The sequence below is a fragment of the Salvia miltiorrhiza genome, chromosome 6, assembly GCF_028751815.1.
Source record: "Salvia miltiorrhiza cultivar Shanhuang (shh) chromosome 6, IMPLAD_Smil_shh, whole genome shotgun sequence".
Lineage (NCBI taxonomy): Eukaryota > Viridiplantae > Streptophyta > Magnoliopsida > Lamiales > Lamiaceae > Salvia > Salvia miltiorrhiza.
The window spans coordinates 24,037,521-24,056,819 of NC_080392.1; the positions used below are offsets into that span (position 1 = coordinate 24,037,521).

At 36.2% G+C, this 19,299-nt stretch overlaps 2 protein-coding genes and 1 long non-coding RNA gene across 7 annotated transcripts; 2 read left to right on the plus strand and 1 right to left on the minus strand.

The window, feature by feature from the left end:
* Positions 1 to 2,048: 2,048 nt before the first annotated feature.
* LOC130988923 (uncharacterized) lies at positions 2,049 to 5,465 on the plus strand. Of its 4 annotated transcripts, none has more exons than XR_009090254.1 (5): positions 2,049 to 2,356; positions 3,978 to 4,086; positions 4,490 to 4,563; positions 4,745 to 5,034; positions 5,162 to 5,465. It is a non-coding gene; the product is annotated as an uncharacterized LOC130988923 (long non-coding RNA). The 4 variants fall into 4 exon arrangements; XR_009090256.1 differs by having other exon boundaries at positions 4,745 to 4,988; XR_009090255.1 differs by having other exon boundaries at positions 4,745 to 4,917.
* Positions 5,466 to 8,774: 3,309 nt separating this feature from the next.
* LOC130988925 (protein DWD HYPERSENSITIVE TO UV-B 1-like) lies at positions 8,775 to 12,197 on the plus strand. 2 transcript variants are annotated; one of them, XM_057912909.1, is made up of 7 exons: positions 8,775 to 9,162; positions 9,800 to 10,425; positions 10,783 to 11,220; positions 11,295 to 11,489; positions 11,598 to 11,660; positions 11,768 to 11,827; positions 11,908 to 12,197. In XM_057912909.1, exons 2-7 carry the CDS (start codon positions 9,907 to 9,909, stop codon positions 11,974 to 11,976), a joined length of 1,344 nt encoding a protein of 447 aa, XP_057768892.1. In that variant the 5' UTR covers positions 8,775 to 9,162; positions 9,800 to 9,906; the 3' UTR covers positions 11,977 to 12,197. The 2 variants fall into 2 exon arrangements, with proteins under 2 accessions (XP_057768892.1, XP_057768891.1); XM_057912908.1 differs by having other exon boundaries at positions 8,818 to 9,162; positions 9,810 to 10,425.
* Positions 12,198 to 13,026: 829 nt separating this feature from the next.
* Positions 13,027 to 17,503, minus strand: LOC130988926 (metal transporter Nramp3-like). The gene is made up of 4 exons (XM_057912910.1): positions 16,721 to 17,503; positions 15,818 to 15,954; positions 15,074 to 15,726; positions 13,027 to 13,568 (listed from the first exon to the last, which is right to left on the minus strand). Exons 1-4 carry the CDS (start codon positions 17,245 to 17,247, stop codon positions 13,359 to 13,361), a joined length of 1,527 nt encoding a protein of 508 aa, XP_057768893.1. The 5' UTR covers positions 17,248 to 17,503; the 3' UTR covers positions 13,027 to 13,358.
* Positions 17,504 to 19,299: the final 1,796 nt, after the last annotated feature.

The following is a 19,299-nucleotide window of genomic DNA, read 5'->3' on the forward strand; positions in this document are numbered from 1 at the left end:
ATATTAAAAGTATCATTTTATGTTATTAAAAGTGTCATTTGTTATGTATGTTGGGAAAATTTTAAGTTTTGAATAATGCCAAAACCCAACGATGGAACTCTTCTGATAACCTAAACATAGCTTAAGAATATCAAGTATTCTAAGTTGATGTAGTTTACTGAAGAAGTCGAAGGCTGCTTAACCCCAGCTGAAGATCAAGCTGAGACAAGACCCCAGTAGAATATCCAGCTAAAGGAGTATCAGGCTGACGGGAAAATTTTAGCCTTAAGGATAAGCAAAAGGGGTTAGTTGATCATGGTTTGTGTCAAGCCACCAACATGAAGACTTTGTTGTTCTCAACGCTAAACTGATGGAATACATCAGTTTATCTAAAAGCTGACTGACTGAAGGAGATCAAGCTGGCTTGTGCTCAGGCTTTGGCGAATGCATCTGCATTGTTAATATCAATGGCTTAGGAGTTAATTATTATGGGCTTGTGCTTTCTCAGAGGTTTCTGTGCTGATGGGATCCTTGCTCCTCATCAGCTACTCTCCCCTAGTCTACGAAAAGAAGTGGTACTTATGAATTTTCGTAGTTTTTCGATAATGGTCGTCGGCGCTGCGGAATCAGTGCAAGAGTTTATTTTTTTTCCTTCGGTGATGTCCCGTCTCATTTAATGCCTGACATTTTTACTGTTCCTCGTACACTTCACTTCCCTGACCTTGACTCGATCTCCGCCGTTTATTCATAACCGCCGATTTTTGGGATAATCCCAGCCCTCTCCTTCACGTCACGTATCCCAACCCTAATCATTTCCCACCATTTCGCTTTCGAAATTCCATCTATAAGTACCTGTCTTCCCCTCCCTTTCCATCTTTGCTTCTTCGCTCCTCTTTATTTTCCTGCGATCGACGACCTCCGACTTCCTGTTTTGTGTTCAGCCCTCCGTTCCCGTTTCCCTCACTCCCCTTTTCTGCTAGATCATCCCCTCTCCATTCCAGGTACTTCCTTCCTCCCTCATTTTCTTTGTATGGCGTTTCTGGTTTTTTGGTGATCTGTTGTTAGTCACGGTTTTTTTTCCTTTGTTTTTTCTCGTCAATTTCCCTTCCTTTAAATTCTTCGTTGTCGATGACCACCGTGGGGGCGTTCAACAAAAAATTAATACATAACGATTTTGGTCAAAAACCGTTATGTATGAGTGCACTTTTGAATATACATAACGGTTTTACGAGACTCTATTATGTATGTACTGTTATCTAAATGTATTTATAACAATATCAAATTAAGCGTTACGTAATAGTGTTATCTATTTATGATATATATAACAGTGCTACTGAACCGTTAACCCAATCGTTATGTATGAGTAGGGGTGTAATCGAACCGAGCCGAACCGAATACTGGTGTGCTCTAGTTTGGTTTGTTTAGTATCGAATCGAATCTCGAACTTTACTTACAGAATACTTTGAGGCTCGCGAGCAGCTCACGAGCCTAATCGAGCCTATACGAACTTTCTAAATTTATATTTATATTCAAAATATTGATTAGTTTATTTTAAAAATAAATATTTTATTTAAATAATAAATATATTAATTATTTTCTTATGACAAATAAAATTAATTAGAGATTTAATACAATTATTATTAATTTTAGTGGATAAATATAAGCTGTATATACTAATAATTTATATTTTTCAAGCTGAATCACTTGACGAACATGTTCACGAGCTAACGAGCCGAATACTACTAAGCTCAAGTTTGGTTTGTTTATTTATCGAGCTTCTCTAAACGAACTTGAACGAGCTTTTTTCGAGCCGAGCTTCGAATAGTTCGCGAGCGGCTTGGTTTGTTTACACCCCTATGTATGAGCATGTATTCAACAACGGTTGTTTCAGAGTTAAGAATACCGTTATGTATGAGCGTAATTTTTAACGATAGTTGCAACTATTATTTCCTACTGTTATCTATGAGCTTTTTTTAAAAATTTTTATTTTAATCTTTAAAAACTAAATTATTCTTCTAAAAAATAAATATAACCCTCCCAAATCCCAAACCTTTCTTTCTAAAATTAATTTCACCCAAATCGTAGAGAAATCACCAAATCACCAAATCACCTTCTTCCTTAGACTCAATTTCCACCAAATCACCAAATCTCTTCAATTTCCCTTACCATCGTCGCCGACCCAGCCTTCTCCACCAAATCTCTTCGATTTCCCTTACCCTCGTAGTCGCCCCAGCCTTCTTCGGCCGTCGTCGGCTCGCCCCGCCCCGTCTCCTTGGATTGACAGCCCGCCGCCCTCACCTAGCCTTTCTTGGACGACTCCGTCTGACAACTCCGCAGCAGCAGCAGCAGTTTCCAACGCCCAAGTTCCCAACGAAAGGTAATGCTATTTTGGGTGTTTTGAGAAGTTCAGTTTTTCTTTTCGTCTTACTGAAGACTACTTGAATATTTCTGTTAATTTCTTAGTGTGTGAATTTGTTAATTTCTGTTAATTTCTTAGGGTTCAATGATGGACGAAAAGTTAATGAGATTAGTTGAGTCTTGTATACAATGTATGTGTGTTTCGAATTTAGTTTGATGAAATTGATTGAGTATATGAGTGTTTATATATACTAGAAGCATGCTAGTTTTGATTTAGAGTTTATGAATGACAATTGTTGGACTGGAATCCTGTGCTGTTTTACAGCAGCTTAAAGCTTATGTTTCGATGAGTTTTCATGGCTTGATGGCATTGAAATTTTAGTATGTGTATCTATGATATGTCTACTTTGTCTCTGCAAAATTTCATGTCTATTGGATGATGTTTGCTATTTTTAAGATATTTGGGAAAAATGATGACAGAAACTGTCAACTGTTGGTAGGCTTCACCAAAACGTTTATATCTCTTGAACCATGAGGGATTTTGTATCACCGTTTTTGTAAACGAAAATAGACTAAAATACCTTTCTAAAAAAATAAGTCTTATATTTTTATGACCTCTGAAACAGATCAGTTTATTCTTTAAAAAATGTTCTGTTTTGCTGTCATATTTTTTCAATAGTAAAAGTATCTGAGTTTCATAGTCTATTAGGCAGATCATATGAACGAATTTCCTTCTGAAAGTTTTACCAAATCTTCTAGGATATCTTTGGTATAGGCTGATTAAGTTTGATGAATTTTTGTAAAGGTTTGCTTTGTTTTCAGATGGCCTAAACAATATTGGCAGAAACTGTCAATTTTTGACAGCCTGCACTAAAGGAGTAATATCTCTAAAACCTTTAATCTTTTTGGTTAACTATCACTTTTGGAGTAAACTACACTTCATGAAGTTTTTGAAATAAAATGGTATGAAATTTTATGTTAATTGAGTTTGTTGTTATGAATTTTTAAAGATGGCACAAAAACATCACACTTTCTAGATAACAACTTGATCATATTATACACACTTTAACTAAGTATGGAAAAAGTTGAATGTTGTCAAGACATGAAGGTGTTAGCTTTATTAATGTTGGAGGTTATGATGGTGCATATGTGTATGTATGATTTTCTAAGTCTCGAATTTTGTGGATGATACAATATGGTTGATTGTTTATGTGATTAAATGGTGTGAGTTGTGAGAGTTATGATTAACGCACATACGTGTTTGTGTTTGACACTCAAACAAATGGTTTCGAGCTTAAATGATAGTGATGTGATAGAAAGTCTTGTGATTGATTGATATATTGAGTTAAAGTTTAGAAACGAGCCTCTTTTAGAATATTGTATACATGGTGAAGCTCGTTTTTTGGTTTATGAAAAGATGGAGAATGGATCTCTGGAACTCCACTTGCATGGTAATCTTTATTTTTTCCAAGTATGTTTTTCAATGTGAAGCATCAATTATGTTTATCCCCCGATTCACTTTACTGAATCGATTGCCTCAGGGGGCAATAATTGATTTGTGAGTTTATGCAGAGAACTTCAAATGCAAATTGATTTGAAGTTGATTTTTCTTTTTCTTTTCAAATTGATGATTGCATTAGGATTACAAGGAAGCGGCTTCGCGATTCACTGAAACTTTTTGAGGAAGAGGAGCCAGCTTTGCGACTTCAAAGGTTGTTGAAAGAGGCCATTTCCCAGGAAAGATTTGAGGTGTCCATATATGCCTTATCCACCTTGTTTGGTTTTCCATTTCAATTTTTATCTAGGCCGTGATGAATCCAGAATCTTACAATTGTAATAAGTTTGTAAAGGATATGATGATATGTTAAATTGGATACACAAGTACTATTATATACTAAGTTAATTTGAAATTCATGGTAATCCAATAAAACATTGACTCTAGTTCATGTGAAATCTTTCCATTTGTGAAAACAACTTAGTCTTGTTTAAATAATCGAAATAAAATGAGTTAATTTAATCTGAATGGTATTTGTAACTGTGAACAAATAGCGTGTTTTTGCAAACTTTCCTTGTCGTACATGTTATCCCCTTCAGTGATTTCTTTGCACTGTAAGTACTCATATTTATTGTGCTTGTCTACTGCATGATGCAGCTACCTACCGCGATGAGTTAAAGGAAATTGCTCCCTATACTCTTTTGAAGTGCTCGAGTGATGCTACAACCTTGGTATGACAAGCACATTATTTCATTATCAAGTTTCAAGAATTGATCAATTTGATATGATTCTGTGCAACTGAAATGCTTTGATTCTTGAATATGATAATGTGCACAGCCCTACACTAGTCTAATGATAAATACAATGTCTCTTCTTTTTTCTGTCTTGTGCTAATTGCTGCATAATCTGCAGGGAATTAGAGTCCAAGTAAGGAGTGTGTACATTGCTGGTAAAAGTCAGCCATCAAAAGGCCTTTACTTTTATGCATATAGGATCATAATCACCAACCTATCCGATCGCCCCGTGCAACTTCTTAGACGTCATTGGATCATAACTGATGCCAATGGAAGAAGTGAGACAGTCCAGTTAAGCTTCCAGTTTCCCACCTTTTACCCCTCAGTACTTCAATAGACTCGATTCTGTATCTATTTTTGAGGTACTATGCTTCACTTTCTCTAATGAGCACGTCGACTGGCAGAATGGTGAGATGCGTCTATCAGTATCAGAAATGTGTTATGGTCCAAAAATATGGGAATGTGAAGATAGAATGTCTTATTTTCCCATTGTGTATTGTGATGTTTAGATATATATTTGCTTCATTATTTGCAGGAAGGTGACTATGAGATGAAGCAAATAGATAAAGTTGGAACTCGGACGTTCAATGTAGCTATTGTCCTCTTTGCTCTGTCCACATTTGGAGATGATATTAGTGTAGAGATTATCCAACTCATATGCAGCTTCTAGTTGTAGAGATTATGATGTTATTTAGATATATTGACACTTTGATTATGGATGGATAAAGTTATTTGGATGATTAAATATTTATATATGTTTTGGTTGTGGAATATGTTGTGTTTGAGGATATTGTATATTGTATAATTTGTATTTAAATTCTGCATTTGAAAATACATAACGGAAATAATTGTTATGTAAAATACAAAAAAACGTTATGTATAACAACAACAAAGTATAAGAGATACATTTTATAACGAAAAAAATAAGTTTTATAACGATGAAAACCGTTATATATAGTTACAATACATAACGAAAAAAAAAAGTTTTATAACGGTGAAAACCGCTATGTACAGTTACAATACATAACAAAAAAAAAATACATTTTATAACAGATTTTATTGTTATGTATTACATTCATGCAAAACGGTAATTAATCGTTATGTAAAATATAAAAAATCGTTATGTATAGTTACAATATATAACGGAAAAAATACATTTTATAACAGATTTTACCGTTACGTATTACAATCATACACAACGGTATTTCATGTGTTATGTATCATCATAGTGCCGTTATGTATACATAGTATAGATAACGGTATATTACCGTTATGTATGAGCGCCCTCATACATAACACCACTATATACAATGCTTGTTTTGGTACATAGATAACGGAAAATTACCGTTATGTATGAACTTTTTTTTTAGTAATGTTAAATTAATATATACTCATATATACAAAAATATAATAAAAATATATATATATATTTATCGGTTTGGTGCGGCCCAAACGGGCCGCAACCGAAAAAATAGGGAAAACCACAACCCAATCGAAAAAATTTTATTTTCATATTTCTAAACCACATCGAAAACCACACCAACAGATGCAGAACCGCACCGCACCGAATGGTGCGGTTCGGTTCGGTTCGGTTTTTGCTCACCTCTACCGTCAAGGACTTCACCTTCTTACCTTTCCTTTTATCTCGCTTTGTCGCTTTCTGGTCTATAGGCCTCGTTGTAATGCTCAGCTACGAGGATGTTGTTGTGTACACCCCATTTGAGCCCTTCGAGTGCTTTGATGATGGACATCCTCGTCGGTCGATTCAAAACGTTGAGATTCGTGCATAACTTGCCAATCTTTGAAATTTTTGAATGCACCGTTGTAGTTGGCTTGGTAGCTATCCTAAGCTTGTTTAGTGATTTGTTCATCACTCATTCTTCTCCCTGAATTGGCGCGACATTTCTCGTAGACGGACTTTCATTACTTGACATCCCTTTGGTCATATTGTAAGTGCGAATTTATTTATTTTTTGATGCGAGCAAGAGTGGTGGAAGACCGAGCTTCATTAATTGAACTCATGGGTAATCGTCCCCCCTCCCTATATGTGAGTGCCTTTTGATCGACACCTTTGATGGCGTTGTAGGTCACCTCCGCCTAGGGGTGAGAAAAACCGGACCAAAATCGACGGACCGGACTGAAACGACAATTTTTTCGGTCCGGGTCAGTTTTGGTCCATGTATTGGTCCGATCCGGTCTTATTTTCTTGGACCGAAAATATTTCGGTTCGGTCTTGGTCCCGGTGAGGCCAAAACCGACGAAAACCGGACGGAACCAATATATATATTTTAAATATATATTTAATATTTTATTAATATTATTAATATTTTTATTAATTTCTAATGTTTTTATTAATATTTTTATTATTTTAAAAATGGACGGTTTTGGACCGAGAATCGATGGCGGTTTCGGTTCGGTCCTAAGGTTTTAGTTGGTCCGGTTCGGTCCAAAAAATATTGAAAATTCGGTCCTCGGTTTTGTCGGTTTGGTCCGGTTCGGATTGACTGCTCACCCTTACCTCCGCCCACAGCGTGCACACGAGCTCAGTTTTGATTGGGGTGTGGCCGGTGCATGACCTCGTCGTTTTGGGGGAGAGAAGGAATCTCTGCAATATCATCGTCTTTCATTTAAGTTGATTCCTTCAAGACCTATGGAAAATGAATTTGAGCCTTGAGAGAAGGGCGACAAGCCCATTGGAGAAGCAGTTGGGATCCCAGGGATTGAACGCGATTTTTTCAAAACTCGTTGAACTCGTTGTCCATTTTTTAAATAAGAATTTAAGAAGAAGAAGGTGTAGAAAGTTGGAAGTAGATGATGATGGAGAGAGAGTAGAGCTGTTTTGGTGTAAAAATGGTGTAGGAAGTTAGAGTACAAATAGATAAATAAATAAAATAAAAAAGTATTGAGGACAATTGACAACGGTCAAAACAATAAAAATAAATAAAACAATTTGGTCCAAAATAGTCGTTTCTTTTATCAATAAAAAATTCAAAAAATTGGCTAAAAGTGAGTGCGAGGGGAAGAGGCGGGCTTTGATCCCGGGGATGCGACAGCAGGGCATTGTGAACCCATTCGCATCCTACTATGAATGCTCTTATAAGTTGTTTTAAAGAACTTATAAATTGAGCCAAGCACCCTCTATCGGAAACATAGATAACGACTTCCAAACTCACATGTATCTAAATACCTTCTAAGAGCATCTCCAGTCAAGGGTGCGAGCGCTAGTTCAAGCTGATGTTGGGTTGGCGAGCGCCCTAGTTTGAAGCGGGGTGTGAAGATTGGCGCCGAGTACAAGCGAGCCCATATTATAAAAAGATGAAAAATTGGCTATTTTTTGAAATTTTGGAATTTCAATTTTAAAAAATAAAAAATTTACCGTTTACCAACGGTACTTTTGAGTATTATTATTATTATTATTATTATTATTATTATTATTATTATTATTATTATTATTATTATTATTATTATTATTAATTCAATTCCGCCACTATAAATACACTTATTTCATCCTTATTTTCTACATTAAACACTTCTTTCTTCTCCAATTTTTTCATTTTCTTCTCTCATTTTACTTCCAAACTTTCTATAGAAAATGTAGTCTTGATTTTAATTATTGTATTTTATTTATAAGTATTGTATTTTATTTTAATAATGTAACGTTAAATTTTAATTTTAATAAAATATTAAATTTGAAAATTAAAGAGTTAAAATAAAAAAAAAAAATTAGAGACTCTTTTAAAGCCTTTGCTTTAGAGAATGGGGACTCAAGGCGAAGAACACCAACTTAGGTGTTTAGCTAAGCTTATTTTAAAGAGCTTATAAGCTCTTGAGCTTCAAGAGCTTATAAGATGTTTCAAGAGCTTATTAGACGAAGTTTGTTAAGATCTTATAATTTGTCAAAGTGTTTGGATAATTCAGCTAAGAAAATTTTTAGTTATAGAAAGAAAATTTTTGTTGGAGAAAAAAAATCGAAAAGAAATAAAATTAGAATGATATATAATGAAAATGAAAAATTATAGTTGAGTTATTTTGTAAAATGAGTGTTGCTTATAAAAAATAAAAAAATAAATTACGATAGAAGAACTTAATTTTACAGCTTATAAGCTCTTTAAGAACTTATTTTGCCAAATATTTTTCAAGCACCTCTTAGACCATTTTATTAGAGCCTTTGCATTAGAGATGTTGTATGCTAACTCGGCTCGCTTACATTCAATATTCATGTGCATCACATGTAGTTATATTTAAAATGATTAAGATATCTGAAATTATTGAAAGCTGATAATTGAGAAAGAATATAGTACTTGTGCAGGAGCAGGAGAAGATAAGAGCAGATGAAGTGTCAACTACTGCAATAAGTTATCAGCACACCTCTTCTCTCTCCACATTCAAGTCTTTAAATTCTCTCCATTTTCTTTCGCTTTCTGCTGTCAGAGATCCACTCATTTCAAAGTCCATCTTTATTTCTTTTGCTATGACTACTGCAGCTTGAACATCTAAACACCTCCTTCTCTCGGAATTTATGGCAAAAGAATTCAGGTTTTTGAACTGTCTCCTATTCTTGTTTTAACTGATTCTTGATTTTGCTCTGCATTTTTCTTGTCTGTTTGCTGTTCCTTTAAGCTGATTTTTGTCTTGAAAGAATTAATGAAAATAATGCAGATTTCAAGAACACGTATGCTTGGATCATTTAGTCTTTAATTTCTTCAAGGAACTTCAAATTTGCAGATATTGATTGCGTGTTTAAGTGAAGAAACGGACAAGTATAGAACCCAAGATTTGCTCATAGAAAAGTATTGTATTCTAATAGATGGGAAAAGATAATGAGTAAACTACTTTTTTCCAATTGCGTAGGCAAACTTAATTTATTCGAAATGGGCTATTTCTTGTAGAGTTGCTGAAGCAAATAATTGGTTAATCATCCCCATCTTAAATTACTGTTTACCCTTTGTCTATTGCATCCAACAAAAAATCTCTGGCGTGACATTGGCCTCAGACGATGTTGATAATTGTTGTTGCAACAATCATGGACCCTCTCTTGAGATGTAGTTTTTTGGTTTTATACATATAGGAAGCCTAAAAGTCTTGGACTAAAATCCTATCTTTCTTAATTTTGGGGCAAGGTTATGTGTTTGGCTAAGTTGGGGTTGCTGATTGATATGTCGTTTTCTGTTAGCTTTGCTTAGAATATGATGGTGTTGAAGCGAAAGAGGCGTCAGCTACAAGCATACTTCACCGGAACTTGAAAGCTTTTGTGTATCTACAACGCGTCTGCTTAAGGGAATGGACAGTGTCATCACATCTCTAGGTCGTATGGAAGTGAAGAACGACTCGCCTCTAAAAGGTGGGGAAGTTGAAAGGGGGAAAGCCATCTTCTCAAAATACTACGAGTACTTGCCATACAAGCGCCAGCACAGGGAGAGTGTGCTCAACGTGCTGTATTCCCGTGAGACTGGCACGAGCAGCACGTACTGCTGCAAGCCATCAAGGCGAAGGTGTGCCTCGTCTGCTAGGAAGAGCCAGTGCTTCTACATGAGGTCGCTCTGTGCTGCAAAGTTTGGGTCGTCCGTGCAGCCATTGTCGTGTCCCATTACTAATGATACGAAAGAGGCAGACAGGATCCTCCGGCCAAGGCAGTTTGAGTACCACCCTGCTGATTCCAGCCTGATGGCAGTTGGCACTCTTGATGGAGACGTGGTCGTTCTCAACCACGAGACGGGGAATGTTGTCGCGTGCATCTTCCCGTCGCTGAGCATGAACAGCATTCTTGGCCTTTGTTGGCTCAAGCAACAACCCTCTAAGGTAGTGTCTAACGTCATTTGGTAAGGTTAAGCTTAATATGGTAACTTTCTTCATTCTTACTGTCATGAGATGCCAAATGCTATTAGTTATATTGGTTCCATCCATAGAAGCTTCTAAGGAGGACACTTTCGACCCTGTTTCGTTCATACCCACTCTCATCACCTTCATTTAAGCTCATTAGAAACTGTCTTTTGTCTAATCACTCAAGAACCCTAATGTATATTAGTAATTGCATTTTCTGGTATTGGAACTGCTGGAGGTAGTTTATGTGATTTTGATTACCTCTATTTATACACAAGATAAAGTTAATAGAGTGAGGCCTAAAACATATGTATGAACTACAATATGCCTATCTAGCTCTTGGTGGGCTCTGATAACGGTTGCTTGAGATTGTTCGACATCAATGAGGTCCGTACAAAAACTGGGGATAGCTACTGCAACTCTAGCGTTGTCTTTGACGACTTCGAGCTGCTGACCTCCGTTCATGTTAACTCAACGGATGACCGGTGTCTAGCAAGTGGGTACTCGAAGAAAGTGGCCATATACGATATCTGCAGCGGGCAACGGCTGCAGCTGTTGACGGACATGCACCGTGAGCCCATAAATGTTGCCAAGTTTTCGAACCACTCCCCTAACCTCTTTGTGACATCATCATTCGACCGTGATGTGAAGATGTGGGATTTGAGACAGGCGCCTCTGAGGCCTTGCTACTCGTCTAGAAGCTCGAGGGGGAACGTGATGGTTGTGTTCTCTCCAGACGATCTTTATCTACTGGTCTCGGCTGTGGATAATGAGGTAAAAATATCAAGATCCACATTCTAATTTGAAGTCTCATTAGTTTGAAAATGTTGCTACTCGTACCTTTGTAGGTAAAGCAACTTGTGTCTGTGGATGGGCGGCTTCACACGGATTTTGGGATAGTTTCAACGGGAAGTTGTCATAACTACACGCGCTCCTACTACATGAACGGAAGAGACTACATCATTACTGGAAGTTCCGAGGAAGCAACCATCCGCATCTGTTGCACACATACAGGAAGGCGACTACGAGATATATCTTTGGAGGTAAAAATTAAAATTTTGAGATATTATATCTTATAAGCTTTTTAAAATAAAGTTAAGCATGCAAACACCTTCTTAGTGAGTTGGCAACTAACATGGCACTTGATATAGGTCCAGGATACAGGGAGATCAAGCTCCATTTACGTGCAATCATTGAGAAGTGATCCTTTTAGAGTAAGTTCTCTCACACTAATAAGATCACTTGGTATTGCTAGAAATTTTCTGTTTTCTGAAAATCCAATTTACATGATTTAACATGGGCCAACTCTTTTTCGAAGCAGCATTTCCACATGGCGATCTTGGCAGCATATGCTCGACCATCCAAATATGAAATTATTAAGGTATGAGCTTTGAATTCTATACATGCTTAGCTATGTCGATATTTGTTGTAACTTGCAAGTGACTGATTGTGTTAATGCAGATTAACTTACTTTCATCGAGCCGCTCTGCCGAAGGAGGCTTGCATATCTCTTTTGGCAAGGGTGGCTAAGGTTCAATTCATTTCAGATTTTGTGACTATTCACAAAGTGTATAGAAGAAGAAGATGATGAAGAAGCTTGTTTTTTGTTTTGATGCGATTATATTCTTGGAACATAGAAAATTGGGGCATGCCTAAACTTGTGTATGTAGCATATATTTAAGCTGAGTTAAAAGGCAACTTGAAACTTTCGAAGGTGATGATAAATTCAACATGTTGTGCAGAGGTTCGCATAAGTAAGGGTTAATTATGTTTTATATCTTCAACTTTTATTGTTTTACAAAAAATATTCTCAACTTACATTTTCTATTTAAAAATCCTCAATTTTTGAAAAAGTTATATGTATATTCCGCTTTACAGATTTTGGGGATAGAATGATGATTCACCTTGCTAAATTTCTAGGAGGATTTTTTGTTTTTTGTCTCAACCACTAAACAAGTGCTATTTAGACAAAATTTGTCCGGATAAAAATAAGGTTAAAATTTTTTAAAAATAATTTTATTTATAAATTTTAATTCAAGTTTAAAAGGATTTAGTTATTTTTATTGTTTTCTCCATATTGTAGTTTTTTTCGTAATTTTTAACAATTTTTTCTATTTTTTGTTATTTTATTTATAGTTTGTGTACTTTAAAAATAATAATAATTAAAAAGGTTATTAAAAAATTACAAAAAAAAATTACAATATAAAGAAACAATAAAATTAGCTAAATCCTATTTTTTTAACCAAAAAATTTAAATAAATTTATTTCATAAAGTATTTAACCATATTTTGTTCAGATAAATTTTGTCCAAATAGCATTATTATTTAAAGAGACTGAGATAGCTAAGTAACTATTCGGCATTTAGAACTTTAGTTAGATGTTTATTTTTATTTTTTTGGTGAAACGATGTTATATAATGGGTGAGATATGAAACACTTAGGAATTCGACGAGATTACTCATCATTCTATTGCCGAATTCTATCAAATGGGACACAAATCAAACATGTTAGTTGGAGATATTTTGTGAAATTATAAATTGGGAGCATAAAATATGATTAACCTTAAAAACAATAACACAGCTAAAGATGAAGCTACATTTTACCTTTTTCAAAGTACAACTCACTTGTTTTTGTGAGAATTTAACACTTGTAGAAAAGAAGCTGATACAACAGTAATAAATACTGTTGGATAATTAATAACCTAGTAATAGATACAAGGCTTTGGACATCCAAAACAAGATGGGATCAACTTGTGTGAAAGAGAAGCTAATTAATTCAATACCTCTTCTCCATCAATATGCTTTCTTTTCAAGAGAGAGTGCAGATCAAAAGGCTTTTGCTCCAGCATTGCAGGCGCGTGCTGCTCAATCGTGCTGCTAATACATATGATATGAATGGCTGATAGATGATTGATTATGAACCCAAAATCGTCTTGGCTTGTGCGTATAATCTTGAAAAGCTTAAGCTCCTCGCCACAAGATATATGATGAAGCAGATATATGCAGCCGAGAAAGTTGTAACTATACTCATGAAGAACACGCCGCTCAATGCAGAAGAGAAGAAGTCCACCAGAAGATATCCGTTGATCAAGATCACCAGAGCTGCCACCATCCACGATACAATCTACATAGCAGAAGCACATGAGATTTTCAACTGTTCGTTTGTTAACACGCACAAAGCATGAACAATATATCTTTGCATAAAATTTCTGGGCTGTAGTTCAAGTGAAGAATGACATACAATACTTTGTGTTTGTGTAATATTCATTCTTGTAATAGTGGCACATATCAAAATATAGCAAGTTACTAGAAGAACAAGAAGAGAAACATTGAAAATAAATGCCTCTATAGGATGTCCGTTTGATTATCTGAACCATCATTCTTCCCTTTTACGATATTTGATAACGTGAGGATCTTTTTCTCAACATCCTTTGTTAACAATTCTACAATACAACAAAAGGACACACTGCCACTTAATTTGATATTGTTCCAAGTGTGCAAAAACTACAATAAAGTATCCCAATAAATTAATTCATGAAAAGCCATCAATTCAGATGTCGATTCATTTCCTTTAAAGATTACATTAAGAGATAGTTTGGTTGAGCATATAAGCTCTTTAAAACAACTTATGAGTTGTTTTAAAGAGCTTATAAGTTGTTTTAAAAAGCTTATAAACTTCATCAAAGTATTTTACAAAATAAGCTCCAATAGCTTATAAGCTCCCCAAACAATGAGTTCCTCCACCCCAACTTTATGATTTGTTATTTCTATTATATACCCTTCCAAATTCATCTATCTTCGAATTTCTCTCTCTAACAAGAATTTTCTCTCTCTAGTTCAAAATTCTCTCTTTAGCTTATAAGCTCGATCATCCAAACACTTTCACAACTTAATAACTTATAAGCTCTTCAAACATCTTATAATCTACAGGAGCTTATAAGCTTGCCCAAACAACCTCTAAGTCGGTTCTAACTTATCTCAACCATTAATCCAAAAACCAAATTCTAGAAGCCATTATTTCTCCGAAGGAGCCAACAGTGGTGCAGCAAAGAAATTAACACGGGCAAAATCCTTTGTTCTTTAGTATAGAGGAAACAACTATTTTGAGAATTCAAGTTTAAGCCAGTGTTAATTGGCATCTGACGAAGGGAAAAGGAACGTATCGATAAGAAACTTATGAATTGATCGAAACAAAATGGATGCATCCTAGTGTAGCCTTTAGCATCATGTAAATACCATTTTAGGTTGCATTCACTTTGGTTGTAAATTTATCACAAGAAAATGAGGGATAAAAAAATTTCCCACTTTCTTACCCCTAATTTTCTATATAAAAAAAAAAGAAAAGAATTTCACCCTTTTTTAAGAGGGAATTTTACCCTTTTTTATTCCTCTTTTTCACTCCAATGAGGGATTATATTATCACGAGGTATAGGTATGATAATATTATCCCTCCTTAGTCCTTAGTAATAAGAAGAAAGGGTGATTTTTTTATATAGAAAATGAGGGAAAAGAAAGGGGAGGCATTTAAAGGGAGAAGTTTTCGTGTCCCTCATTTTCTTGTGATGAATTTACAACCAAAGTGAAAGCAGCCTTAGAGGAAATCAGATGCTTCACTCAAGAAAAAAATACCTGAAGAAGTCTCCCAATTTTGAAATAGCCCATGACTTCCTCCTTTGACACCAGGCAAAGGAGAGGAATAAGAGCAAAAGGGATCTGGACCGACTGTAGCACATTAAGCCATTCGTTTAGAACGTCCAATGAGGCATCGGATGTGTCAAAAACAAGCGCAACAATCAGAGTAGGGATGATGGCACAACTTCGTGTTATCAGTGCCCTCATCCATTTCTTCAACCGCAAGTTCAGAAATCCTCCCATAATAAACTGTCCAGCATATGTGCCGGTTATAGTGCTGCTCTGCCCGGCAGCAAGCAAACCGATAGCCCATATGTACAAAATGGGGACCAACCCTCCACCATACCTCTCTTCAAGATACTGCCCTGCATTCACGAGCCCGATAGTCTTTGCCTGTTCTGTGCCATAAAATACCTTCGCAAAAACTGTTGTAACAAATAAATTTATCATGAATGAGATGGCCAGGGCAATGCCAGATTCAATCGAGTAGTACTTGAGAGCTTCACGCACTCTGCCTATCTTGCGATTGTCTACTTCTCTAGACTGCACCAGTGCAGAGTGCAAGAAAACATTGTGAGGCATTATCACGCAGCCCACCACTCCTACCGCCTGCTTTATGGTACTCGAACTTAGCTTTGGAACCAATATACCTACAAAGACAATTCACACTTAGTACTTATTGAAAACGGCTCATTAGCAAGAAGCACATTGATCTCCACTTGGGTAAGAACATTTTCTCACCAATCATAAGCTCACGACCATCAGGTTTCGTCTCGCCAAACATCCAAGCAAAGGAGATTGCCATTGTTGCTATAAGCACAGCAAAAAGCGCTTCCAATTTCCTCACACCATAATTCTCCAGAAACAAGAAGATGAAGCTGCATCAAGAAAGCCATCAGACCACAAACACACAGTGAATACAAAATCTCCACTTGTTTCCAAGCGGCACTCGATAAGATAATTAAGGGGGGTTTTGGCCGAGCTCATAAGCTATTTAAAAATAGCTTAGAAGAAGCTTATAATCTCTTGAGAAGTGTGTGACTAAATAAGTTACTAAACAGCTTATATAAGTTGTAAATATAACTTTATTATGGTTTGTTATTTACAATATATACTCTTCCAAGTTCATATCTTTTCAAATTTTCTCTCTCTAACTAGAATTTTCTCCCTCGAGCTCACAATTCTCTCACTAACTTATAACTCAATTATCCAAACATTTTGACTCTTATAAGTTCTCAATACATTACATCTTATAATCTCTTTAAACATCTTATAAGCCATTTGAGCTCATAAGCTCTCTAAAATAAGCTTTTGGCCAAACACCCTCAAAGTAGCTAACTTAAACACTACAAGTCAAAACTCAAAAAGGAAAGGGAAAGAAAGGAAATAATACACACACGTTTATATATAAAAACTTTGATAACATATAAAACTCAGTTCTACTTATCCCAAATTTTAAAATAGTAAGTCTTGTAAGTTGAATTATAAACAACGACGGTTACGTGCAGAATAACATATACTACACGAGTTGAGATAAAGTCCACGAAAACCTAAAAATTAGGGGGGGGGGGGGGGGGAATTAGAAAACATTTCCCCACAACTTCCAATTCGAACCGAAAATTAATGAACAGATAAGAAAAATACCAGTCAAGAGCGGTTATAATGACACCGGCCCAAAGCGGCAGAACGCCCTGGCTGAGAATCTTAATCGCAATAGCGCTGCCAATGACCTCCTGAATATCAGCACCAATGAGCGCCAGCTCAGCCATGATCCACAGCAGCAGCCTCGCCCAATTGGGGTACTCCTCCCGGCAGAGCTCCGCCAGGTGGCGCCCCGTGACCACCCCGAGGCGCGCCGCGAGGAGCTGGACCAATAGGCCCATGGCGGTGGCCCACAGGAGCAGCCACAGCAGCGAGTAGCCGGCGATGGCCCCGGACTGGAGATCCCCCTCCAGGTTCCCAGGATCGAGGAAGGCTATGCTCATCAGGAACCCCGGCCCCGTGAATAGCCAGAGCTTCCGCCACGAGAACGGCGGCGCTGTGGTGGAGAACTCGTCGCCGGCCTCGTCGAGGCCGATGATGTGGACTTTCTCATTGGCGTCGTAGGCCCGCTCCTCTTCGTCGAGGGATTCGAGTAGGGGCTGCTGGTGCTCGTCTCTGTGTGCAGACATTTTTTGGTGGGGGATTTAAATTGTTTTAGATTGAAATATGAGTAAATGAAACAGTGAAGAGAATGGAGTGATGAGTTGTGCGATTGTAAATGGGATAGTGGAATGAGAGAGAGAGAGAGAGAGAGAGAGAGAATCGACGGTGGGTGCTTTGCTTTTATCGTGGCAAAGGAGGGAAGGGCTTTATGCGGAGAAACTACCAGTCCAATAGGGTGTAATTGAATTGAATTCAACTCATTATTTATTATTAAGTTGAATTCCAAATTTTATTTATTAATTAAAAGCTCATGAATTTAATCGAATTTTTATATCCCGAATAATAATTATTTTCCTTAGAAAATATTTCATTCACAATAATATATTAATCATTTATTTATATGACAAATAAAAATAATTAGAAATTTAATACAATTACTCCCTTCGTCCAATTTATAACGACACACTTTCTTTTTTTAGTTTGTCTCATTAATAATGATATTTTCTAAAAATAGTATATAGTATATAATCACTCAGGTCCTATCCACTTTACACTCTTAGCATCTTCTTATTAATCTTCATTTCATTTCTATTGTGTCATTATAAGTCGGACGAAGGGAGAATTATTAATTACCTCATTCGTCCCACAAGAAAATAACATTTTTTTTTGCATTTCCGTCAGTCTCATAAAAAAGTACTCCATCTGTCCCACTCCAATAGGCTTGTTTTCCTTTATGGGATGTCCCACTTTAATAGGCTCATTTTCCATTTTGAGTAAAAAATGTGTACTTTTGGTGTGGATCACGCCACTTTTCTATCATTTTCCTACTAAAAAGTAAGTTTTCTTAATTTCAGTGCCCAAAAGAAATGAGCCTATTGGAGTGGGACGGAGGGAGTATCACTTATAGTTTGGGACATGACCCCACATTATGACTTTGTCTAGAAAATAGTGGATTCTTTTCTCCACTCAATAAATTATTTTCCGCACATTTGTTAAAACTTGTGTCATCCGCCAAGTGATACTCTCTTATGAGATGGAGGGAGTATGATGTATACTTCCTCTGTCCATATTATACTCCCTATGTCCATGAAAGAACTTCTTGTAAGGTAGTGATGCGAGTTTTAAGAAAAATATTGTTGAGTGTATTAAGCGTGGAAAAAAAATTATTGAGTGTATTAAGAATGGTGAAAAAGTGTAATTATAGTCCAAAAATAGGCATGAAGTTTTTTTGTGGACGTCCCAAAAATTAAGAATAAGAAGTTCGTTCATGGTTGGAGGTAGTATATAAATATAAATCGACTTAATAATAATTTATATTTTCAAACTAAATTATTTAACGAATTTGTTCACGAGCTAATAAGTCAAATACTGCACGAGTTCAAGTTTGATTTATTTATTTATCGAACTTCACTAAATGAGATTTTTTTTCAACTAAACTTCAAATAACTTGCAAGCAACTTGATTTACTTATAACAGTATCTATCAACTCTTTCGTCCTTAAATTAGATTATTCTACTCCTAAAAAATTTGGATTATTTTATTTACATTTGTTATATTGCGTACTTTCTTTTTATATATACTTTATTGATGATGAGTAACATATGCAGAGCAGAGGAAACGTCTTATCAAAGGAATGGACCTCACCAAAGGAGCGGATATGTCAGGGCATTCCTAATCAGAGAAATGACTCTTGCCAGAGAAATGGCTCTTGCCAGAGAAGTCACTTACGCCAGAAGAGTCGTTGAAGAGCGGAGGAACCGCTCGCCTGGGGGGCAAATTTACCACTATGCCCTTGACCACGCGGGAAGCATGCTTCGAAGGCGAAATTACTATTTTACCCCTAGCATGTAATCTATAAATATTCGCTCGTACGCACCTTGTAAACATACGCTATCTTTACTCTCAATACTACATCAGTTTTTTCTTGTGCACTCAGCAATCCCACAATCTTATTTCTTTTCTCCGATCAATCTCTAGGTAAAATCCAAGATTCACCGATAACTTACAAAACAAATGATCATCGTTCATTTATGCTTTACCAGCTGGCGCCGTCTGTGGGAAACCTGGGCTAGGACGTG

Coding starts and splice junctions, on each gene's coding strand:
- LOC130988926 (XM_057912910.1), bottom strand. CDS start 17,247: ATGTCTGCACACAGAGACGAGCACCAGCAGCCCCTACTCGAATCCCTC. Junction 15,727..15,817: donor TGGTCGTGAGCTTATGATTG/GTGAGAAAATGT, acceptor TTGTCTTTGTAG/GTATATTGGTTCCAAAGCTA. Junction 13,569..15,073: donor AAATTGGGAGACTTCTTCAG/GTATTTTTTTCT, acceptor TCTGCTATGTAG/ATTGTATCGTGGATGGTGGC.
- LOC130988925 (XM_057912909.1), top strand. CDS start 9,907: ATGGACAGTGTCATCACATCTCTAGGTCGTATGGAAGTGAAGAACGAC. Junction 10,426..10,782: donor TCAAGCAACAACCCTCTAAG/GTAGTGTCTAAC, acceptor ATGCCTATCTAG/CTCTTGGTGGGCTCTGATAA. Junction 11,490..11,597: donor TACGAGATATATCTTTGGAG/GTAAAAATTAAA, acceptor CACTTGATATAG/GTCCAGGATACAGGGAGATC.